Source organism: Fusarium proliferatum (genome assembly GCF_900067095.1).
Source record: "Fusarium proliferatum ET1 genome assembly, contig: FPRO_scaffold003, whole genome shotgun sequence".
Lineage (NCBI taxonomy): Eukaryota > Fungi > Ascomycota > Sordariomycetes > Hypocreales > Nectriaceae > Fusarium > Fusarium proliferatum.
In genome coordinates, this window is record NW_022194792.1 from 495843 (window position 1) to 519582 (window position 23740).

A 23740-nucleotide genomic window follows, 5' to 3' on the forward strand; every position below is an offset into this window, starting at 1 on the left:
ATTTTTCAGTGTTCTTTAATCATGGAGTCTGCCTCGTTAATTCTCTACGCTGGTGTCATAATCCTCGTGTATATCTGCATCAACAAACTCCTTACTAAACAATCGCTTAATACACGGCTTCCTCCCGGACCCCGGGGTCTTCCACTTGTCGGCAATGTGCTAGATCTCCCACGAGCTGGCCAATTCGAGGCGCATCACTGGGCAAAACATAAAGACCTATACGGTACGATTGACTAATTCCACTGTCTCCTCAGATATTGACGAGATACGAGTCAGGGAAAATCAGCTCAGTTACTGTCTTCGGCCAAACCCTCGTCATAATCAATGATGCGAAGTTGGCTCAGACCATCCTCAACGATCGCTCAGCCAAACATTCTAGCAGATCAAAAATGACTTTCGCCGGTGAAATGTGCGCTCACATCTGTTCCTTCACTATGATGTTTGCTTGCTCACGAATAACAGGGTTGGCTGGGACAAGACCCTGAGTTTCCTGCCATACAACGACCAGCTCCGCAGCCACCGTAAAAAGGCTCACCTTTGCCTCAAGTCCGAAGCTAGCATCAGTTCGAATGGTGCTATACAAGAGATTGAAGTTGGACATTTTCTGCTGCATTTACTGAGAGACCCTGACCGTTTGGTCGAGCATATTCAAAAGTATGCATTGGTTCAGACATCTGGTGACAGTGCTGACATTTCCTACAGACAAGCTGGTTCCGTAATCGTGAAAGTTGTCTATGGATATACCGCTGAGCAATTCAAGCCCGATCCTCTACTCAGCACGGTACGAAAGGTTGTAGATGAGTTTGGCATCGCGGCCAAGCCTGGGGCCTTTATAGTTGACCTCATCCCGATTCGTAAGGTGACAAAGGTCCAATACGTGATTGTTCTAACATGTTCACATAGTGAAATATATCCACGACTGGTTCCCTGGAGCTAGTTTCAAAACTACAGCAAAGCAGTGGAGGTCTAACCTCGAGAGCTCGGTTGAGGAACCCGCAGCTTTCGTGGAGCATCAAGTGGCCAACGGCAAGGATAACACATCGTTTCTATCTCAGCTGATGCAGAAGAAAAGCTTGACGGATCAAGAAGCTTCTGAGAATAAATGGTTGGCGGCATCTCTTTACGCTGCAGGTGCTGATACGGTATGTTGACTCCCGAGTAGACGGTGTAACCCAGCTGACCTATTTCGAGACTGTGTCTGCGATCACGACGTTCTTTCTCGCCATGACACTATTTCCTGATGCCCAGAAGAAAGCCCAGTGCGAAATCGATGACATTATTGGAAATGGACGATTACCCACGCTGTTGGATAGACAAAGCCTACCATACGTCAATGCGCTCGTGAAGGAAGTTCTCCGGTGGCATCCTGTAGGACCAATGTGTCTTCCCCACACAACCTCCCAAGACGACGTTATCAACGGACACCTCATCCCAAAAGGCGCAATGATACTTCCGAATATCTGGTAAGCTCATCATCACTCCCCATCCTCGGACAATAACTGACACGGCTGCAAGGCAAATCTGCCATGATCCCGCACTCTACCACGATCCAATGGCCTTTAAACCAGAGCGCTTTCTTGGTCCGGAGGCTGAGACAGACCCGGGTCGTTTCGTCTTTGGCTTTGGCCGAAGAATTTGTCCGGCGCAAGCCATGGCTGACAAGACGCTATTCCTCAACATGGCGCAGACTCTTGCTGCGTTTGACATTAGAGTGAAACCGGGAGCTGAAATGCCCAAGGCTGAGTTTACGTCTGAGGTTGTCAGTCATCCGAAGGCTTTTGAAACTGCCATCAAGCCTCGATCTTCTGAGCATCGTGAGTTGATTGAATCAATTGAGCGGATGCATCCATGGCAGCAGAGCGATGCAGAAACTCTTGCAAGTCTGTAGCAATCACGACAGTTAACAAAAGAGTATTTGAAGAAGAAAGTCAACGCAAAATATTAAAAGATTTAGTCATCCATAGTGGTCATAACATCACCCCTGGTGATCAAAACGCCAACGCCTGCTATTCTCCTTAACAAACCACCTCGTAACAAACGCCCCCTCCTCCGCCCACTCCGCAACATCCCTCCCAAACCTCCCCTCCACACTCTTCACAAACTCCGTGAAATCCAACGCCTGCACTGAATCATGCTCATGCGGATCCTTCTCCAGATCCGATAATCTCCAGTCCACGTTCTCTATCACCGGCACAACGAGATGTCTATTCGGAAACCGCGCGTCGCGAACCGTGAGCATCGCGCGTCCGGGGTTCGTCACGGTGAACTGCCACTGGCCCGTGCTGTTGTCGCTGGTCTGTGTGCGTAATGGTCGGAGGAGCGATTGGCCTTCGTAGTTGGTGATGAGGGATGATGCTGCGGCGTGGCTGCTGGGGCTGAGAGAGCCGGTTTCGAGAAGGATGTCGAGAATGGTGGGGAGGACTTGTGTCGAGTGGACTGCATCGTCTACGTTGAAGGGGGGTAGTTGAGGATGTGATAAAATCAAGGGGACGTGATCGACGCCGATGTTGGGGTTGTAATACGGCGAAGCATAGTCGTTTTCTGGAAGTGAAGTACCGTGATCGCCCTGGAAGATAACCAACGTCTCGTTCGCAATGCCCTGCTTATCTAGAACGTCGAGGACTTTACGGATCCAGCGATCGTCGTAGCCTATTGTGTTGACGTAGCGAGACATCATGTCTAGACCCTTTGCCAAAGGCGTGTACTTCTCCGTCTTGGGCATGTGGAATCGATGATGGCTCGTGCTCGTCAAATGAGTCAGAAACACACGACTTTTGGCCTTGGCTGCGTCCTCGAAAATGTCGGTGATGTAATCTTCCAACGGATCCTCCTCGAATGCAAACTCGTTGATGTTGGGCAGCGTAACAGGTCCATGCTTCGCACTATCGCTTCGCAGATACTCCCTGCCAATCGTGTTCTTCATCGGAAATCCCATCGCAGACATGAGATTGTACTGATTGTCGTAATCGAGTGTCGCAGCTTGGAAGTAGTAAGAGTTCCACTTGTCCTCCTTGTTCATGTTGTCGTTCCACTTGAATTTCGTGCCTGAATGTCCATCGCGCTTGGTCTTGGTCATTTCGCTTAGTGCCTCTGCTTGGTTCATGGCTTCAAAAATATGCGGTAGGCAGGGTTGATAAATGTGGTGACTGTGCTCGAGGTTAAAGTCGCCGACCAAAGGAGCGATACCGCAGACTGTGCCGGTCATGCTCTTGAGAGTATACGTCCCAGCTGTGTGCGCATTCGTAAAATGAATTCCACCCCGTTTCGGCTTTTCCGCATGTTCGAATCCATCGTCGTAATCTCCAGTGATAAAATTCGCGGTCGGTGTCAGACTGGCCAGCTTGTCTTGCACTTCTTGCGGAAGCTTCTTGTCGGGAAATGTGTCGGCAAATCGATTCCAGATCAATCCGTCCTTCTTAATAGGAAAAACGTCATTTCTCGTGCTCTCAAGAAAGAACATAACCACGTGACGAATGTTAATGTCCTTTAACTTGCCACGAAGGGATTCCCGGAGAGGTTCATCCAGGTTCGAAATCTTCAATGGGTCGGCTTCAGAGTTGTAGTGAGGCTTCTCGTCAAACCAGTCCTCAAAGCCTCGTGGCAATGCATTCTTTGGGAGCCAGCTCAAAGACGGAGGCTGAGCGAGGGCAGTGCGCTCGTCCCAGCTTCGTTGCATGCCTTTACCAAAAACGGAGGGAAGATCATCGAGGAAGGGCGATGTTGAGGCGAAATCGACAAAAGGTAATAGGCCGCTGGTCCATGAGAGAAAAATTAGAGACGGATCCTTGGGTCGTAGAAATGTGAGTGTGAAAAGCGCTGTGAGAAGTATGATGACGATGGGATACGGTAATATGCGAAGAAACCGGGTACATCTGGATCTGCGGGCTGGTGAATCGCCTTTGAGTGCTCGGGCAGAATATCGTGGTGTCTTCGATGACGATCTTGACCTGTCCTTGTACTCATCCTCAGAGTACTCATCATGACTCGACCCGCTCTCACTGTCAATCCACTGCGCGTTGTCCCGCTGCGACAACTGATCATAAGCATTCCTCCTCCCAAAACAACAGCAACAAAGCTTCCGCGCAACAAAGTTGAGCGGCCAATTAACAATATCACCTCCCCACCCAAAAAGCCCATAGCACGCCGTTTGAAGAACGCCACTAAAGCAAGCACAAAGACACAAAACGCCCAAGAATGCAGTAAACCCCGAAAAGATGATGGCCCGCGCCGACGGGTCAGCTATGAAGCCAATGTTGCGCCAGTGGATCTCAGATCCAGCGACGATGTAGAAAGAGACGGAAACAATGCTGAGAGAGACATTATAGGTTATTAACAAGAATGCAAGCGCTGTGATGAGTGTTCGTAGCTTGCCGGGAAAGCTGGGGACCCAGTGGCTGAGAAGCAGGCGGATGAGGAGGAGGAGGAGAATGTCTTGGGTAAAGAAGGAGAAGAAGAAGAGGAGCATGCGCTTGGGGGCGACGCTGGACCGGTGGTTGTGAAGATGGACGCCCTTTGCGGCGCATACAGCTAGTGTCGTGAGAGCGAATGCGAACCGTCTGTTGGCGATTTTGGAGTAGATGAGCGAACCAATCTTCTGAAACCAAACCATCTTGAGCCTTGTGTATCCGGAAAGGGAAGAAGAGAAGAAGAAGAAGAGAAGGCGGGAGGTTCCTGTTGAGAGGAGCGCGTGGAAGGTGAGGTAGGTACTACCACGCAGTCGGCCCTAACACTGTTACACCCAGTTTTATTTGCTACGTTTATTGACAGAACATGGTCTCCTTTGGGTTTAAAAAACTGTCAGGTAGGGGAATACGACGGCGGACACAAGAAAAGACCTGGGCGTCGCCCCGATAAATAACGCTCCCCAGCCCGTGCCGCAGAACAAAAAAGCGCCCCCCGTTTCCCACCAACGATCTAACGTGTAACGGACATCCGCCTCGACGATCTAGGCCCCGGGGACCATTTTCGCAGGGCCTTCCTGTTTCGTGGACTTCGCCCCTATGTCAAAGTTGGCACTTGGTAGGCTGGAGCGTAGCGGCGTAGCGGGTTGTGTCGTGCTGCGCCCTTGAGTCTGTTGGGTAAGGATCCATTTTCGTTTACCGTATATCGACCCAGCGGGTGGAGTCGCAATCTCGAGGATGATGCCTCGTTACGGATTAGCCAATTGCAACCCCGTCACCAGCAGCGAAGATCTAGCCAAGACTGGTTAAACGTGGGCGAGACGATGGGGTCTGGACTGAACAAGCCCCTGAGTTTGGTGGAGCTTTAGGGGTCCAGCGCTTCTGCCTTGGTTTCTTTTTTGACTCGGGTTAAGCTTCTTGTCGAAAAGCTTAATTGACCTGACATTTTACGCGTTGGATGTGAGGCTTTGACGTTGCATTTTCATGCGATGATGATTGGGTTTACTCGGTAGATGCCGATTGAAAAATTAGAGTTTCTCGGCATGTGTAGACGTTGGGAGCGTTTTTGACCATCGAGATTGTTGAGGCGTGCTCTCTAATGAATTATGGACCAAGGTGGTGATCAACAACCCAGCAGTGAAGCGGAATTGCAGTGACATGTTTTATTGCCGTCGCTCATCTCCCCGCAATTATGCCTGCCAATCATCGCCACTGTCCTTTTTTCGCTCACCGAACAAATCACAGAATTATCGCGTGCATTTATGCCTGATTAAATCATCGCGATGGCGCTTCCCCTCACCAACGCCGAGGAAACTTAGTTCTCGCCCGTTTGATACCTCGGGTAAAATGTCAATTGGGGCTGTGTGCAGGCCACTTTACCTACCCTGGAACGCCGGCAAATCGAAACCGCATCGCTTGGGAATTCGGCAACTGAGGTGTTTTGGCTACCAGCACACAGGTCACACTTCAAGCTTCCTAATGCGATGCCTGTATCGCGTGACTTGTTTTTCTTCGGTGCGCATGAAAATGACTCGCAAGCTTGTGAGGCTTATTTGGCGCGTGTCGCCATTTGGGTTTATGCCAAGATTTCGTGGTTGGCCCCGGTAGGGCTGATCTCCTCGGTAGTAGCATAGATTAGATAACGATAGTATCTTATCTTGCAGTTATTTGCTTGGTGAAGCGTCAGATACAGCCACGTCAAGTCGTCAGCATGGAACGAGATGACGATGAATGTGAATATCATCCTTCCAATCAATTAATTGCCGTTCTGCGCGGGCGCCAAATATCGGCATTTAGTTTAGACTAATTTTTAACCTTCAATTTTGCTTGAGGTGCACTGGCGCTAGCGAGACCATATCCCAAGCTCATCGAATCACCACTGGCCCTTCCAAGATACGCGCAATGCTTTCCCGCGGATCAACACCTCATCGGGCCATTTCAATGCTCTACACTTCATCGCCTCCCTAACTACTTGGCCACAACACGCAATACCTGATCCCAAAGCTGTCGTCATCTGGTCATTACAGCGGCTTTACTGGTCCAGCATGTCAAAGATGGCCTTGACCTCTGGGACCTTGGCCTCAAGCTCCTCCCTCGTCTCCTCCCAAACGCGCGCCTGAGCAGCACGGCCACTCTTCCTCACCATGAAAGGAGGATAGCTAATTGTCAATCAGTACTAAAACGCATCACATCGTGCAGATCACTTACTCGGCAGTGTCAAAGTCCTGCATAATCTTTCCATGAGCATCCTCCGATGCCGAAACACCATTGACCAAAGCCGTCGCGCAGATCTGCGGATCTCTCGCTCCAAAGTTCATGATTAGTCGTGGGATGAGCTTCGCCTGGTTAGGATTCGTAAGAGGTGTCCATGCAGAGCCCGGATCAGCGCTGTTGATGGTGACCTTGCGGGGAAGTTTCTCCGTAGCTCGGATGGCGGAGACTCGTGCGGCCAGTTCGCGGGCCCAGTAGAGAAGAAGGCCCTTGGAGCGCCCGTACTGATGAGCTTGTTCCATGCCTTCCTTGTTGTTGCTGAGCTTCTTGAGGTAAGAGCCCTTCTTGGGTACGCCCATTGTGAAGGATGAGGGGTAGATGCCAAAGGTCGTGACGAAGGTTAGAACCGGAGGGGAGGGGTTGGATGGGGAGGACTTGAGGAGAGGGAGGAAGAGAAGAGAGAGGAGTGCACCGGAGAGGAAGTTGACTTGGATGGCTGTCGACAGATTAGTATCGTCCCAAGTTCGAGATAGATGATTGAACTCACAAGTTTCCCAGCCCTCAGGCGATTCACGACGATTAAACGCCAGAATTCCCGCAGTCATCAAAACATGATCTAGATGCTCCAAATCCTTCGCCTTGGCCCCAAGTTCCTGACATCCCTTGAACGTCATCAAATCAGCCTGCCAGACTAGAATCTTGGGCACGGGTTTACCCGCCTCACCCAACTCTTTCTCAATCTCCTCCTTCACACCACTGCAATCCCTCACATCAACGAGCACAAGCGTCTCAACATCTCTCTCGGCAAAAATCTTGGCCGCTCGCGATCCAAACGCTCCGTTCGCCCCGGTGATGAGTGCGGTTCGCCCCTTGTACGACTTTGTAGTCACGGTAGGTCTGCCGTGGCGCTGCTTGTACAGACTCTGCCAGGGGAAGTACTCCTTCAGAAAGAGGGGTACACCGTAGGTGAGGACGAGAACGACGAGGGTCGTAACACCCGCGAAAACGCCCAGATTGGCCATTTTGATGATGGTGTTTGGAGGAGTTGTTGTTTCGCGTGCGGGAACGGGTTGATAAATGGTCTGAGGGAACGTACGGTTTGTGGGGTAAGCTAGGGAGCAGAGCGGAGCGGAACAAGGTTCTGCCTGTGTTCACCGACTCTTGTGCGGCTGAGACATTTGGGGATGGAGAGATGAGCTGATGAGATTGATAAGATTGGCTGAGATCAGTTGATGAATTCGTATTCGTGATGTTTAGGTGATCGCAACGGTTATTCTCGCTTCGTGATGGAGCTGGTGGAGTTGCGACGTCATGAGGGTTTAACGCGTTATGGACGCGTAGCAGCGCGTTTTTAATGATGGGATAGAGAGGGCGGGATTGAGCCGCGATTGATCCGACATTGATCAGATCCCCTACAGATATGACATGGTCATGCATTCGAGATTTACTAGAATTATTTTCTTCAATCTGGTCTTTAATTGAGTCTTCAATTGAGTCAAACTGGTGATGCATTTAGTCTGACTTCCATCATTCGTTCTCCATGACCATTCTCGATAAGCTGCATAGGTATAACATTAATTCTCATTGCCATCTTCAAGCATCACTTCATCCAAAATACCAAATCGCGATTCTTCTCTCTTCATCCTCTATAAATACCTACTCGATCAACAGTAATCTTGTTGTCTCACCTCGTCGTCAAACCCTGCAACGTTCCTTATCAGTTCCCGTGTGGGGGCAAGCCACAAGATTTCTGCATCTCCGGAGCCGACAGAGCCTCAACCAATAGCACAACCCCATTTCCTTCATCAAGATAAACCCCCTGAGTCTCAAACAGGTACAACTACCAGCTGAAGCAAGCCACCAACACATCTATCTTCAATAAAGCTTCTGTTTAAAGGGGTTGATGACTCGAGATTCCTATTTGGGTGACCTTCAGTACTTGACCTGCCTGCCGGCTTTGGTCAAGAGCAGAGTCTTGACAGGTGATAAGAGATACTGAGTAAGCATGACAGGAGAGCTGTTCATTGGCACATTGCGGTTAGAACGTCGATACATGTCTGTGCATCGTGCCATGTCCGGGGATATCTGGACTTAACAGCTGAGTTGGAATGATAACGGAAATGGTACCCGCTGTAACAATGACCCTTAAGATCAGCGTTTCACGCTCCTGTATTTGCAAACTTACTGTGCGTCCGTCCTCTTAAGCCAAAAGTCTATTGCGCCATCTGATTTCCCCAAACGTAGCGCCTCGGTAGGCGTCTGATCATCGACAATGGAGTCGCCAATGCATATCTATCGTCGTGAGGCACTAGCCGCTCCGGCTGATCGATCAGAGATGGTCCTGCAAAGCATTGTTATCCTGGTCGTGTCGATTCTTTCCATATTTGGAGCCGGTTGGATTATCGTTAGCTTCTGTGTAACATCTCACTTCCTTGCTTCACGAGACAAATGGCTTACGATGCACAGGTCTTCAAAAGTCTCCGGTCCTTCCGCCATCAACTCATTCTGTTCGTTCCGATAATCTTCCCGCTTCAATTTGTTTATACTGATAACGTTTAGTGGACTTGCAGCTAGCGACTTCCTCATGGCGCTCAACTTTCTCTCGTCGACTGCCATGAACATCAATGGCAACGAGATTGGTGCCCCAGAACACCAAACATTCTGCAGTTTCAATGGCTTCATGACCCAAGTCTTTGTCATACAGACTGACTACTGGGTGTTGACCATTGCACTGTGCACCTACGTCATTTTGGCAGGTTACAAATCGTTATCGTCATGGGTCCAAGATCAGCGCATCTTGCTCTCTTGTCTTCCTTGGGCACTTAGCCTTCTTTGGGCTGGTATCGGACTGAAACTCGCAGGATACGGTGATATTGGAGCTTGTATGTCTCATTGACGTTGGGAAGGGACTTGTGCTGATTTTGCTAGGGTGTTGGTTTACTTCCGACAAAGTCCGCCTCCTCGCCAACTTCGTCCCGCGGTGGGTCATCATAATCACCATCCTCTCCATGTACGCCCGTCTGTACTTCATTCTCCGAAAGTCGCACAAGAGTTTCATCTCACTCGGAAACTCAAACTCGACATCAGAACCCTCCAGAGAGCGGACTGTTACACGGTCGAACCACGATGTCTGGCGTTATCACGAGTCCGATGCCGCTGGCCGTCGAAGACTGCAAAGGGTTTGTGACTTCCATTACTGAGAGCTTATGGCGGAGTGCTAACTAGGAGTTAGATCGCACGATTGATGATCATGTATCCCGTTGTGTATATGCTGGTCTGGACACTGCCTACGGCCATTCGTGTATATCAGACCATCAAGCATACTCCAGCTCCATTTGCATTGCAGACAATCGACAAGGTCAGAATTTCGCCCAGATTTTCAGACATCTCTAACAAGAGTAGGCCTGCATTGTGTCACAAGGTCTCGTCGATGCGATAATCTACGGCGTCAATGAATCTTCTCTGAGTCGATGGCGTGAGCTCATATTTCGGTCCAGCGATAAGGATGTCACAGAGACTGTTACATCCAGAAACATCGATACTAGGGTGTCAACGCGGGTACACTCGAACGCAGCCGTCATGTCTTCTGCATCTAGTAGCAAAGTCATAATCACAACGTCGATTGAGCAGGAGACAGGCAGTATCGATAAAGATGATGGAGTGGAGCTCACAGAAATGAGGCCGGTTTTTAGACCAAACTCTGGCTCACGATAGAGATGGCGCTTGTGAATAGATGGATAGATAGTGGCTTAGATATATAAATTAATGGCACGCGCGATGACCTCTTCTACCCATTTGACTTATCTTCACGCAGGAGAGACAAAAAGCTCATGATAATCACGGACGAGGTAGTTTCTTCATAGATGATAGGATCAAGTAAATTGCCAGTCTCATTAACCACTTGCGGATCCAGCCTATCGTAGCTAACTTAGTATTTCACCCATCTAACACGAATTCCAGATACACTGGGGGCAGTTGCTGTAACAATATCCACCGCACCCAGCCTGACCATTAGGGCATGTACAGCAAGTGCCACGTAACTCAAGACCCCTAACGATGAGGTCGTCGGCCTCGGCGTTCCTCTTCTCGGACGGAACAGCCAGAGCGACTGTTGCAGACATCATAATGTACGTGATCGCGGCGGTGAATCTCATGATGACTCCCTTGGATGAGTAAGTCGCGGAACGCATGTAATGGTCATAAGGTCTTACCTTGTTTGGAGATCCGGGTTAAGAACTATAGAGATGCTCGGATTGTGGTGTGTGATGTAGCTGAGTGAATTGAGAATGAGGAGTCAACATGATCTGTTGATGTTATTGTCATCTTATATACCTCGATATCACACAGTAGATTACCTGGACTTGCAACTACCGATTCGTTGCTTTACGATACAGTCCTATCCCCATATTTCGTCCCGCGGCCGCGTCATGCTATACGAACTAGAACTTGAACAAAGCGCTTTGAATAATGAACCATTCCCTCTTCATCCAAACTTACCTCATGACCTGGAAGGATCGTCGTTCCGAGTTCCGAAATTCCTGCGGTTTATACTTAAGCACAACCCGGCCTAAGAAACTTGGAATATCGGTGAGCTATTGATGTTTAAACTCCAGAGGTCACAATATTTCTCGTCATTGGATGTAATCAGAAACCTCGTATTTCGCCTGTCTCAGCCGCTGCGGGGATCGGCTATGACGGCCCGTGCCGGTATCCGAAACCACTCTGAGTCCGAAGAAACCTGTTTATATAGGATGGTCAATCTTAAATAGATGGTTGTGTATTCAGCAGCAGCTTGTAGGTCTGAGTTTTTGCTATGATCGAGAATCTCGCTCGACTTGACGTTTGTTGATGCACCCGTCAAGGCGCGTTACTCAAGCGGTCGCCATGGACTTTTGCGAGGAGTGCTTTGTTGCCATGATGACCATCTGAATCTATAAACAACGTGTCATTGCCAGCCATATTCGGCAGAATGTGTCTTAAATCAACAAGCTGAGGTACATGAATATGCCCACACACTACAAGAACCTTCATGAGCCGACGGTGCGCAATGTAGTTGTTAAATCTCAACTCATTGCGCTAGACTAGGAGTCTCGACGGAGAATCCGAAAACCATTATAGAACTATCATGAGACACAAGGCGGCGGACTAAATTATTAAGCACGAATTTATTCCCGATCCGGTACGAGATACGATTAGGACAATACTATAGGGTAGGCAAAACTTTAGCTTAACCTCGGAGACTACCTTTGAGATCGCGGTGGTAATTCTGTGAGATTATCTTGAAAATCATTTAGCTGAGAAATTTCTGAGGTTATAAAACAAGTGGATGGATGTGACTCTCCATTTGATGACGCTCAGTTGGTAATAAGGTCCTTAGACTGCTTGGATCCAGTCGTGAGGTCGATGCACTAATCTCTAGCAGCCTCTCGAGCAGATTTGGAAAAGTTAGGCATCTATACATTATCCCTTAAACTAATCGGGCTATTATAAAGTATCATGATAATTTTGATCCATCTCCCGCTCAAGGTGTATCTAAGCATTCATGCAAGCTAGCCTCTCACTGTTCATCAATAACATGGACTCACGCGTTCTCTGAAGTCAACGAGTAATGCTCAGTCACCAGCGACTAACGCAAGCAAGCTTTATGCATTCTTGCGGGGTAAATGGTCCTTAAAATGCGTATTTCTATGCTGAACGGTGGTTGTCCGATAGCTCTGAGGTAGCGCCGGATGAACACCGATCACGTCGGACACGCTCCAGATCTGCACTATAGCTCAAAAGCCATGCTCACTCCAGCAAAAAGGCATAGACATACGATTATTAACTACACACGCAATCAAAATGCCAGCCCCCGTTTTACCGCCTGATGCATGGAATTCCCATATGCACTGCTTCGACCCGGAACGTTTCCCTTTCAAAACAACGCGCGCTTATACCCCGCAGCCAGCAGTACTGAAGGACCTCATTGAGAACTCAAAAGCGGACAATGTGATGCTTGTGCAAGCAACCATTGAAGATGGATATACAGGCTTGTTGGGGCACTTGCAGCAATGTCGAGAGCAGTATCCCGATAAGCGTGTACTTGGGACTATCTTTTGGGATCCTGGAGATGCAGGTCTGAAGAGCCTCACGAAATTTGAGTTTGAGAAGCTACATAACGCAGGGATTCGATCTGTAAGAATTCACGGCTCATATGGTGGTTCGGGAGATGATGTATCTTGGGTGGTTCAGCAATTTCTGGACGTCGCTTCTCATTGCCCTCTGCGTAGATGCAACTGGAGTATCTCAGCTCAACTACCCCTCGCGACGTGGTCTTCAATTGCAGAAACCCTCTCTTCCCATCTAGACCTCAAAGACATCCCTATCATCATCGATCATAACGCTTCCGTAACACCACCCGGCATCAACACCCCCGAATTCACCTCCCTTCTTAACCTCCTCTCCTCCCCGAACATGTACATCAAACTCGGCGCCCTCCACCGACGAAGCACCCCAATCTCCCAAATGGAGCACATAATAAAAACCATCGCAAACACCGCGCCTCACTCAATCCTCTGGGGAAGCGACTGGCCGCACTGCAACGCTGCGATCCGAGGACTTACCCCGACGCCTCCGCTTGAGGTAGACACAGACCAGGAGCTTGAGCTTTTGAGAGATTGGCTTACGGAGGAGAAGTGGGAGCGTATGCTTGTATCGAACCCCGAACGGATACTCGGCACGCGGGAGTAGAGGCTAGTGAGTGTGGGGAGAATCTGGGGTCGGGATGGGTCCGATGGTCTTGAGTCGGGGAAGAAGTTGGGGAATTTTGGTGTATAAAGAGAGACATCCTCAAGAGGGTCATTAAGACAATCGTTACAATCTAAATCCCTTCTTTCTTCTAACAAGTCGTTCATAAGATGGATAATTCTAAATCCCAAGTAGACGACGTCACCGTCCTCAAATCCACGGGTGAAGAAGTCGAAAATGTCCCTACCAAACAACTCACCCTCCTGGATACCTACCGCTCCTACACCCCCGAATTCTCCAAAGAAACAGAAGCTCAGCTCGTGCGAAAGATTGATCTTCGACTTCTGCCCTTAATAGTTACTATTTATCTCTTCAACTACCTCGATCGCAACTCCATCACCCAAGCTCGTCTCTATGGCCTTCAGGAAGACACTCATGTCAAGGGTGCGACGTACCAGACGGCCATTTCTATCTTTTCTGCTGGCTATATCATGATGCAACTTCCATCTACGATGATTATGGCAAAGATGCAGCCTCATATTTTCTTGGTAAGTGTTTCTTTGTGAGGTTGGGGATGTGACTAATTTGTATAGCCTGGTTGTATTATTCTCTGGGCTTGTGTCAGTGCTTGTACATCTGCAACCTCCAGTCCAGCAGGTCTTCTCATCGTTCGTTTCATCCTCGGTGTCGTCGAAGCCCCATTCTTCCCTGGCGCTATATACTACCTGAGCACATGGTACACCAAAAAGGAACTCGGTATTCGAATGGCGTTGCTGGTCTGTGGCATTCTCTTGTCCAATTGCTTTGCCGGTTTGATCTCCGCGGGTATCCTCTCAGGCATGGCTGGCGTCGGACACCTCGCCGCATGGCGATGGCTCTTTATCCTTGAAGGCCTTGCCACTATCGTCATTGGAGTGGTGGCGTTCTTCCTTCTTCCCGATTACCCAGGCACTACGAGCTGGTTAACTGAGGAAGAGAGAGTTGTCGCGCAAGGTCGATTGGCTGTTGATGCTGGAAGTGAAGAAATCCTTGGTGAAGAGGAGATCACAATGAAACAAGCCATGCTATCAGCTGTTCGTGACTACAGAGTCTGGCTGTTTGCCTGTCTTCAAATGTCGACAACCGCATCTATCTCATTCTCTCATTTCTTCCCGACCCTGATCAAGCAACTCGGCTTCAAAAACAACACCATAGTGCTTCTTCTTACCGCACCACCGTACCTCTTCTCTTTCATCTGGGCTCTCAGCTTCGCATGGGATGCCGATCGTCGACAGAAGCGATCTCCCCACGCTGCTATCTCTGGCCTCACAGCCATCGCCGCTACCATCGCACTCGTCGCTATTACAGACCAGAAATGGCCCCGCTACGCATTGACCTTTCTCGTCAGCGCTGGAACATTTGGGATTTACTCCACGACATATCCTTGGCTGTCATCGACTATCGTTCAACCACGAGTCAAGCGTGCGGCTTCAATTGGTATCGCGAACACCTTGGCCAACAGCGCTTCACTCTTTGCAAACTACTTCTGGCTTGACCAGTATGGCCCTGACTTTCGTGTATCTTGGGCTTGTATCTTGGCATTCCAAGGATTGGGGTTTGCGTGTATCATGGGGTTGAGGTATTCTCTTAAGCGGGCAAACAGAGCCTTCGATGAACTGAGTGCAACTGTGGACGAGACTAGTGAGGAGAGTGTGAACAGGCTGGATAAGGATTCTCAGAGAGCGGTTCTGAATGGATTCAGGTTCATTACCTAAAGTAGTTACACAAAGACGTGCGTGCCCACCTCGGGGACTATCGCGGATAGCGTGTCTCACAAAATATGATGAAGCGCGAATAGCAACAAGAACTAGAATCCGCAAAGTTGGTTTACAAGTGTAATTGAAATATAGATGCAAATTCAGCATATGCTTATGAGCAAATATGTCCCCCCTCCCAAGTCATGTTGATCATAACAGTCTTTGTCTCTATCCAAGAAGTCAACCCAAAAAGACCGCACTCTCGTCTCAACTCTTTACACCCACCAAAAGGCGTGATGAGAAACAGCCCGCCAATACATTTGATTCTAACTATCCTCTTTACTTGATAGTACTGCAACTTATCCACAAGCGGACCAAATCTCGTGTTCGGATCATCTACATCACCAAACGCCTTCGTCCGTGCCTCCATCACACCTCGATAGGCCGCAACAAACCTATCACAGACACTCTCTTGCACATAAACCCGACTACAAACTATACACCCCTGTCTTGTATTCTGAAGAATACTCTCCGCCGTCTCAGTAACAGCCTTATTCAAATCGCAATCATCAAGCATAATAACAGGATTCTTACCGCCCAGCTCTGAACTAACCCGCTTAAGGTCCGTAGCTGCGACTTCTGGGTCCTTCTTTTCAATGGACACGGAGCCGGTGAGCGAGACTTTTTGGACACGGATGTGGTGCGAGAGCATAGAGCTCGTAGAGCCGTCGGCAGTCAGGACTTGGAAAAGGCCAGGGGGGAAGCTAGCTGCTTTGACGAGCGTACCGAGGGCTAGGGTGGCGAAGGGTACTCTTTTCCGAGGGTTCGCAGATATAGCAATTTCCCGCTGCGAGGGACACGGAGACTTTGTAGATTGCCATTGGGAATGGGGCGTTCCATAGGATAATTCTGACGGTGACGCCTAATGGTTCATGGTGCACAATCTTCATCTACAAACCTCATCAGTATTCTCTATTGAGTGTTTTGAGAGATTTACCTACGTATATCGCTGTTGATTGTCTTTGACCGTGGGTGAATGCGGTCTGGGAAATGGTCCTGAACAGTTTAATCATGCGGAGATGGTTGATCGAGATCCTCACTCTAGCTTCAACAATATGCAGCCATAATCATTCATCCAATTCAAACGCAATTAATTCCATAAACTTTTCCCTACACATTAAAATCTCATCCATCACTCCTCCCCCCTTTCCCCGTACTCAAGTTCTCATCACTAACCCCCTCCTCCGTATACCACGTACTCGGCTGCTTCTTCGTCGTCTGCACCAGCGAGATCTCACTATCCTGATCCCTTGACTGGATCCGACTCTGCCCCGATCGAAAGCCGCTCGAGCTCGGAACTCTAAGATTTCTCGACGCCGATGTCGATCGCGGCATACCCCCGTACGAAGACCCCTTTGTCGTTCCGCCCTCGCGGAAGAAGTATGCGAATATTGAACGGCTGAGAGCGAGGTTGGCGCCGACGATGCCGAGGTAGAGTTCGAGGTTTGACCAGATTGCTGTAATGGCGTAGACCCCTGGAATTGTTAGGACGGGATTGGAGGGGGAGGTTTGGGGGTTGAACTTACAGCTTAGATCTGATGTCACGACGCCGAGGGAAGTGGCACGGGCGATTCCGAAACCGGTGGCACTGTTGAAAGTTAGTCACGCGATTATAATGGAAGAAGCCCGATGGGTAAACTTACACTAGGCCCAAGCTCATCAAGGCCCAAACGGAGATCTTCGTCTGCAATGGAAGGCTAGTATTCCATATTACAAAGACTGGTAGCAGTGAACATATCAAATCTGTGAGAATGGAAAATGCTGGCGGATTTTGTTAGCCAATCTCGGCCTGTATCATTCACACTCCAGAAATACATACCAATCGTAGCGTAAATGTAGTAGATTCGAATCCGTGGATTCCAACACTCCCCAACACCAGTCCAATACGCACTGACAGGTCTGCACTCCGAAAGCAAGATAATAATGCATCCAAAATTCGTAACAGCCAATCCCGCCATGATCCCCCACGCCGCATACCTCACCCTCCTCGAATCCTTGATCCTCAACAACAGCAACAATATCGAAATCTTGAGCAGACAAATACTCGCAAAAAGCAGAATCTGCGCTACCCACCCGAGTTTGTTATTCTGCACGTAATCTTCCGGCTCGATAAACCATCTATGCCTTCCATTTCCAATACTGACCTGCCCAACTTGCACGCCGAACCGCGCGACGCCGAGCAACGTGACGAGGACGATGGTGTAGTCGTCCCATCCCGACGATCGTAGGGCTGTGCGTACCCAGATCCGAACGCTAGTGGTGATGATCACCAGGGCGAGACAGGTGCCCGATATGCCTAGGAGGATTGGACCGACGTTTTGATCGGGCGGTAATGGGTTCGGTGGTTGCACGGATGCCATGATCAGCGATATGACGAAAGGATCTGAGTACAAAAAAAAAGAGGGGGAAAGGAAGGGGGAGTGCATGAAATGGTAGTAATTGGTAGCGTGAGATTTTGTTTATGTATGGTCTGCGCGGCATTTGTCGACGGGACAGGGGAGGGTTGTCGGATCTGACGTCTCACACGGCGCAGCTGCTGCCGAAACTTTAATTCTATTAAAGGTAGCATCGGATTCTGCCACCTACTGTATTGATCACGAACTTTCCACTGTTCGAGTCATTCTGCCCCGTTGACCGTTGGGGTTTATACGCGGTTTCTCGTGCCCGCGCATCAGACCATGGCATTATTCAGGTCTCTATAATCACGTCTCCCATCCTATTCGTTCTCTCTAAGCGAAGGACCCTGAGTCCCTGGTCTAAGCAAAACCTTATTGTGCATTGGCGGGGTTTCATCGCCCGCCAAGGACGTATTGGTCGCCCTAAACAGGCCTCGCTCCGCTCCCTGTCACGGATCAGTCTTCCGCTTGTCAATTAAATTTACAGTTAAATACTACCTTGTTCTGCAGGGGCTGATGCATGAGCGGGCGACTCAATAAAGGGTTTTCCTTCCGCTCCGTTCCTCTTTTTCTTCTTTTGTCTGTGTTCTGCAGCTTTGTGGCGATTACCGTGCATTGGACGTAATATCTGTTACTTTTTGAACCATGCTTGTCAAGTTGCATTTGTGGTTTAGCCTTGCTGCAGCTGCAGTAGCGGCTCCGTCAAAGGACACCTACGATTATGTGAGTCAATTCTGTCTCCAATCCAAACGGCATTTGTCTCAGTCTACCAATTATCTCGTTTTAACTCTAATGACATGTCGCATTCTTCATCTTAAATCAAGCTATTCCTCGGATCTCTCGGCTAATCTTGAACCTTCTTAACAGATCGTCGTCGGAGGTGGCACAGCTGGTGTCGCAGTCGCTGCTCGTCTCAGCGAAGGCCTCCCATACGCCAACATTCTCCTCATCGAAGCCGGTCCCGCTGTAGACGATGAACCAAAGATCAACATCCCCGGTATGAAGGGCTCGACCCTTGGTACCAAGTATGACTGGAACTTTACGACTGTTCCTCAAGCGGGTGCGAATAACAGAGTTTGGCCGATCAATCGGGGCAAGGTCTTGGGAGGGAGCTCGGCTCTCAATCTCATGACCTACGATCGTGCTGCGGTTGCTGAGTACGATGCCTGGGAAGCTCTAGGTAACCCGGGTTGGAATTGGAAGACGATGATCAAGGCGATGATGAAGTCTGAGACATTTACAGGCAAGAACACTGCGACATACGGTTCGAAGGGCGTTGGCGACAGCGGCCCCGTCAAGGCTGTCGTCAATCGCATCATCCCCAAGCATCAAGAGTCATGGATCCCTACTCTCAACAAGCTCGGAGTTCGTAAGAATCTCGAGTCGCTGGGTGGTAATCCTCTTGGTGTCATGTACCAGCCCAGCAGCATTGATCCCTCAAACTACAACCGCTCTTACAGCGCCAATGCCTACACGGAAATCTCGGGTTCAAACCTTGAGATTCTTGCCGACACCGTCGTCGCCAAGATCAACGTCTCTGGCCCTGCTGCGAAGAAGAAGGCCATCGCTACTGGCGTGACTCTCCAGGACGGGACCTACGTCAAAGCCCGTCGGGAAGTCATCCTCTCTGCTGGTTCCATCCAGAGCCCTGGTCTCCTCGAGCAGTCCGGCATTGGAAGTAAATCCGTTCTTTCCGCCGCTGGTATCAAGCAGATCGTCGATCTTCCCGACGTCGGCGAGAATCTTCAGGATCATCTCCGCGTTATGACTTCATACCAGCTCAAGCCCGAGTTCCTCTCCTTCGACGCCCTTCGAAGCAACGCTACCTTTGCCGCTGAGCAGCTTGCTCTCTGGAACGCTGGTAAGCGCTCTCTGTACGATTACACCGGAAGCGCATACACTTTCTCAACATGGAAGCAAGCCCTTGGTAATGATGCAAACCTGGTGTCGCTTGCTAAAGATGCTGCTGGTAAGGATGCTAGCAAGGTTGACAAGAAGAAGTTGGACTTCCTCAAAGATTCCACTGTTCCTCAGGTCGAGGTCATTTTCTCTGACGGGTACACCGGAGTCAAGGGTTATCCCGCCGCCACGTCTCCCCTCTTTGGCAAGGGCTTCGTCACGCTCATCGGTGTAGTCATGCACCCTCTCAGCCGCGGCAGCGTTCACATCAACCCCTCCGACCCAGCCGGCAAACCCACCATCAACCCCAACTACCTCAGCAACTCTCACGATGTCGAAGCTGTCCTCCAAACAGTCAAGTACAACCGAAAGATTGCAAACACGGAGCCAATGCGTTCAATCTGGGAGGATGAGTACGAGCCTGGTCTGGATGTGAAGACTGATGCGCAGATCAAGGATTATGTTTTGAGAACGACGCTGAGCATTTTCCATCCTAGCGGCACTTGCGCTATGCTCCCCAAGGCAGATGGCGGTGTTGTTGATGCTAAGCTCAAGGTTTATGGCACTGAGAATCTTCGTGTTGTTGATGCTAGTGTTATTCCTTTGTTGATCTCGGCGCATATTCAGACTGCTGTTTATGGCATCGCTGAGATTGCTGCCGAACTCATCATTAAGGATGCGAAATGAGTATTATTAGCTAGACTTTAGATAGAACGGCGCATATCTTCACTGACTGCTGTTTCAATTAATTGTTTGCCATTCTGAGACATTCTATAGTGAACAAGTGGCTGTCTCCAAGTCCGCACGTCAAGTTGTCTCCAACGCCCATTTCACCCTCTCAGTCCGAAAATGCTAGACTTGACTGTATCTTTTGTCAATTGAATGAGTCAGAAACGCGTTGCCCTGAGCAATCTTTCGGTATCGATTGATGCGCAAAGAATTAGTTAATCGCTGATGCACAATGTCACGCAATCATGCTTCCGGGACACCTTCGCTCTCTGATTGAAGTGCATACTCCCTTTAGTGAATGACTCCACTGAAAAGAAATGTCTACATGGAACCAGCTTTGTCTGTGAGTCTACAAGGCAGTCTGAGTGTCACTGTCCCCGTGTCTTAGTGATTCCAACACCATCTCGAGCGCATAGTATCATTGTCCAAGTGGCCGTCGACAACATGCTCTTCACCACCAGAAGCCTCCATCTTCGTGCATCGCAAAGTCGAGAGCACGCTCCTCGTCCGACCCATCGCAATCATTACCAACGGCACTTGCCAGGACCAGTTAATCTCACCGTTCACGATGGCGATTCAGTACGTACACAATTTCTTTCGCCGAGATCCAAGCCGTCCACCCAAAGATGAAAAACTCGACCGCTTCGTTGCAAAGTCACAAGGACATTACCAAGCCAAGTTTCTGGATGAAGAGAAGCAGTTCCTACGGATCACTCGGGCTTTTTTGGAAAGCAACAGCGTGGAAGATACGATTGAAGATGTGTTCAAGGCGATGAAGAAGAGAGGGCTGAAGAAATATTGGCAGCGGAGGCTCTCTGTGACTGTGTTGCTCACCGGATCATGTCAAGGTTGACATTGTGGACCTACAGAAGTGAGGAGACTTGACGGCCAGGAGGCGAGTTGGAAAGAAGAATTGAACATTCATCAACTGAGACAGCCTTTGGATGATATCCCGGGGCTTTCTTGGGTTATGCGAATGGCTTCAGGTACAACAACGCAATGGGAGGAACTCTTCGCAATGGCAATCCGACCGAACATTAGATCTTGACAGTCCCCGCAATACAAACAGTCACTAACTCGTGGTATATATTATTGCAGTCCCCATAATACACTTGTGTTAACTCGTTGTACGGGTGTAAGAATCCGAAAGGAGCCATTTTGCGAAAAGCTGCGAGAACACGATTGTGAAAATGCAAAGGAGATTCAAGGCAAATTAGAGCACTCTGCACTGAGCTGAACAGTGCTAGAAGAGCTACCATCATCATTTTATGAATGGATAAGGGCGATTCGCTTGTAATTTGTCATCCGCTGCGTCAAGAGCGTCCTCATCACAGATGATGCCAGTGACTTTGCCATATAAAGCTGAACCTCCCGGATTTCAATGCTTCTAAGTTCTCTCTGTTTTTTTAAGCTCGTCTCCACTGCAAATAACACATCTAGCTCACCCACCAAAACATCCCGACACAATTCTTAGCGACCATGTCCCAACGAGTTTCCGCTACAAGACCCATGCATATCCACACGATATGGGACCGAAGGCCCGTGAGCAAAATGCAGAGACTGCTCACTCTGTTTATCCCCTCGGCAGAAGACAAGCTTCGCGATTTCGTCGAGGAATATAAGCTTTACCATTGGCGCTCCTGGGATGATGGGCTACGATTGACTATACCATTGTACATGAAGACCCCGCACAAGACAATTGCAGATCTGGCTATCCTGATGGAAATTGGGGACTGGACAAGGACTGGGAATTTGTCACGTATGTGCTTACTGACGATCCGGATGAGTTCGATCCAGTGGTGCATATCATGGACTAGTCCACTTGGTTTGACGTGGGAGGTCTCAGAAGCGGTTCCTGACATTGTTTACTATGAGTTTGTCTTAACTTGTTGTTTTCTCTGCACAATTGACGGTGGGGGAAGGGAACCGGTTAGTCGACGTGAACATTCTGTAATCGCATTTCACGTCCAGGGCCGGTGATCTTGATTGGCTCCGCTGAGCACCAATGATCACTCAAGAGGTAGTTTTAGGGGCAACTTTAAATTGAACTCACATCATCTGTATGTCATTTGAGGCGTAAACCGTAGTGAAAAATGAGAAGAAGGCGCTTTTGCGAAAGATCGAGAGAGCTTTTGTGTAGATCAGAGCGTTCTGCGCCAAGAGTCTGAACAGCGATTGAATACTCGTGGTTATCCTTTGATGTGTGCACAAGGTACGGTGTCCTTGGGCAACATCAATGTTCAGCAGCAGTGAAGAGAATACCCCCATCACAGTCAATGTCTGCGATCTTGGCATATATAATTGACTGCTATCGCCCTCTCCCTACCCATCAAACCATCCCTACACAACTCCAAGAAACCATGTCTCAACCAACTTCCATCACCGGGCCTACGTATACTCACACAATATGGCGCAAAAGGGAAAAGAAACTAAGCATAACGCAGAAACTCGTCGGCATAGTCACAACCAACCCAGAGGAGAAACTTAACAAGTTCACTATACAGCATAAGATATACTGGAGCAGCCAATGGGATAACAAGCTGCGATTAACGGTGCCACTAGGTGACAAGAGTCCAGAAGAGACACTTGCAAACCTTGGAGCTTTGATGAAAGATGAAGGAATGGATCAGTACTGGGAGTATGTGACGCAGTTCCATACTGACGATCCGTGCAAAGTCGATCCAAGGGTGGATAAGATCAAGTAGTCAAGCTACTCAAATAACAATGCTCTCAGAAACAGTGAATTCATTAAGATGATCTCTTGAATTGTGCTTTTACCTTTGCGGTGAGAGGGGGAGGGGGGGGGACCACTTTACCTCAAAATGTAGTTCGCGAATGTGATGGGTAACTATGGTTGACCTCAATGAGCCCTAATGGTGATCGCAGCGATGACTCTTTTCTCCGTACTAAAGATCAACTGAATTGAATTCCCATTATTTGCATTTACTCTTAGTTGTCAAATAACCCATAATTGTCCCTCTACCCTCTTGTGAAGTATTCAACTTGAGATCTAGACATTTCTGCTCAGGGGTCTCAGTCTCTGGAAGGCCATCAATAACATGACCCCTTACACGGAATTGGTTGATTTGAAGCCACAAATCAGCCACAACATCTCTTCCCCGTCAATCACGCCTCTGAAAGCCCAGAGATTTGCAGCAGTGATGATAGCTCCTGTATGTATGTGATTGTTCGCATACCTTCTGGTATTCACATCAATGTCTGAGAATCGACTGTATCACAGAGAACCTTCCGTTGCGCGTTAGATGGTATAAAAGAGTGGCCTTAGTGTTGAACTCCAGCTCAATCAACGACTAAACCACAACAACACATCGAGAACGAACGTCTACCATAACCATGGGTGCAATGAATGCCAAGAAATTCCGCGAATGGTCTGACAGATGGAATGAAGACTTCAGACACTATTACTATATAAAAAGGACAAACGGCTATTATCCATCATTGTTTCAATTCACTTCGAAGTACAAGGGCAAATATGAAGTCAACTTCGACAACGTGAAAGAGACTTTGCATATTATACTGCCCAAGGACGATTACTATCACAAGGATGTGAGCGCTCAGAAAG

General features: G+C 48.9%; 11 protein-coding genes across 11 annotated transcripts; 7 read left to right on the plus strand and 4 right to left on the minus strand.

The window, feature by feature from the left end:
• Nucleotides 1–21: 21 nt before the first annotated feature.
• Nucleotides 22–1888, plus strand: FPRO_07016 (uncharacterized protein; the record flags this gene model as incomplete). Its single annotated transcript, XM_031228007.1, has 7 exons — nt 22–223; nt 277–409; nt 463–654; nt 703–854; nt 904–1142; nt 1192–1463; nt 1516–1888. 7 exons carry the CDS (start codon nt 22–24, stop codon nt 1886–1888), a joined length of 1563 nt encoding a protein of 520 aa, XP_031078386.1.
• Nucleotides 1889–1975: 87 nt separating this feature from the next.
• FPRO_07015 (uncharacterized protein) lies at nt 1976–4609 on the minus strand (the record flags this gene model as incomplete). Its single annotated transcript, XM_031228008.1, has 1 exon — nt 1976–4609. One exon carries the CDS (start codon nt 4607–4609, stop codon nt 1976–1978), a length of 2634 nt encoding a protein of 877 aa, XP_031078387.1.
• Nucleotides 4610–5428: 819 nt separating this feature from the next.
• FPRO_07014 (uncharacterized protein) lies at nt 5429–5560 on the minus strand (the record flags this gene model as incomplete). Its single annotated transcript, XM_031228009.1, has 1 exon — nt 5429–5560. The coding sequence occupies one exon, from the start codon at nt 5558–5560 to the stop codon at nt 5429–5431; it is 132 nt and encodes a 43-aa protein (XP_031078388.1).
• Nucleotides 5561–6432: 872 nt separating this feature from the next.
• On the minus strand, nt 6433–7633 carry FPRO_07013 (uncharacterized protein; the record flags this gene model as incomplete). The annotated part of the gene is made up of 3 exons (XM_031228010.1): nt 6433–6559; nt 6609–7107; nt 7159–7633. 3 exons carry the CDS (start codon nt 7631–7633, stop codon nt 6433–6435), a joined length of 1101 nt encoding a protein of 366 aa, XP_031078389.1.
• A 1250-nt stretch (nt 7634–8883) lies between these two features.
• On the plus strand, nt 8884–10325 carry FPRO_07012 (uncharacterized protein; the record flags this gene model as incomplete). Its single annotated transcript, XM_031228011.1, has 6 exons — nt 8884–9027; nt 9078–9118; nt 9171–9493; nt 9540–9790; nt 9844–9969; nt 10014–10325. 6 exons carry the CDS (start codon nt 8884–8886, stop codon nt 10323–10325), a joined length of 1197 nt encoding a protein of 398 aa, XP_031078390.1.
• A 2127-nt stretch (nt 10326–12452) lies between these two features.
• On the plus strand, nt 12453–13340 carry FPRO_07011 (uncharacterized protein; the record flags this gene model as incomplete). The annotated part of the gene is made up of 1 exon (XM_031228012.1): nt 12453–13340. One exon carries the CDS (start codon nt 12453–12455, stop codon nt 13338–13340), a length of 888 nt encoding a protein of 295 aa, XP_031078391.1.
• A 167-nt stretch (nt 13341–13507) lies between these two features.
• Nucleotides 13508–15091, plus strand: FPRO_07010 (putative permease of the major facilitator superfamily; the record flags this gene model as incomplete). Its single annotated transcript, XM_031228013.1, has 2 exons — nt 13508–13885; nt 13931–15091. The coding sequence occupies 2 exons, from the start codon at nt 13508–13510 to the stop codon at nt 15089–15091; spliced, it is 1539 nt and encodes a 512-aa protein (XP_031078392.1).
• A 1167-nt stretch (nt 15092–16258) lies between these two features.
• Nucleotides 16259–17493, minus strand: FPRO_07009 (uncharacterized protein; the record flags this gene model as incomplete). The annotated part of the gene is made up of 4 exons (XM_031228014.1): nt 16259–16608; nt 16660–16721; nt 16777–16894; nt 16953–17493. 4 exons carry the CDS (start codon nt 17491–17493, stop codon nt 16259–16261), a joined length of 1071 nt encoding a protein of 356 aa, XP_031078393.1.
• A 681-nt stretch (nt 17494–18174) lies between these two features.
• FPRO_07008 (uncharacterized protein) lies at nt 18175–20115 on the plus strand (the record flags this gene model as incomplete). Its single annotated transcript, XM_031228015.1, has 2 exons — nt 18175–18252; nt 18397–20115. The coding sequence occupies 2 exons, from the start codon at nt 18175–18177 to the stop codon at nt 20113–20115; spliced, it is 1797 nt and encodes a 598-aa protein (XP_031078394.1).
• A 1521-nt stretch (nt 20116–21636) lies between these two features.
• FPRO_07007 (uncharacterized protein) lies at nt 21637–22137 on the plus strand (the record flags this gene model as incomplete). Its single annotated transcript, XM_031228016.1, has 1 exon — nt 21637–22137. One exon carries the CDS (start codon nt 21637–21639, stop codon nt 22135–22137), a length of 501 nt encoding a protein of 166 aa, XP_031078395.1.
• Nucleotides 22138–22517: 380 nt separating this feature from the next.
• On the plus strand, nt 22518–22862 carry FPRO_07006 (uncharacterized protein; the record flags this gene model as incomplete). The annotated part of the gene is made up of 1 exon (XM_031228018.1): nt 22518–22862. One exon carries the CDS (start codon nt 22518–22520, stop codon nt 22860–22862), a length of 345 nt encoding a protein of 114 aa, XP_031078396.1.
• Nucleotides 22863–23740: the final 878 nt, after the last annotated feature.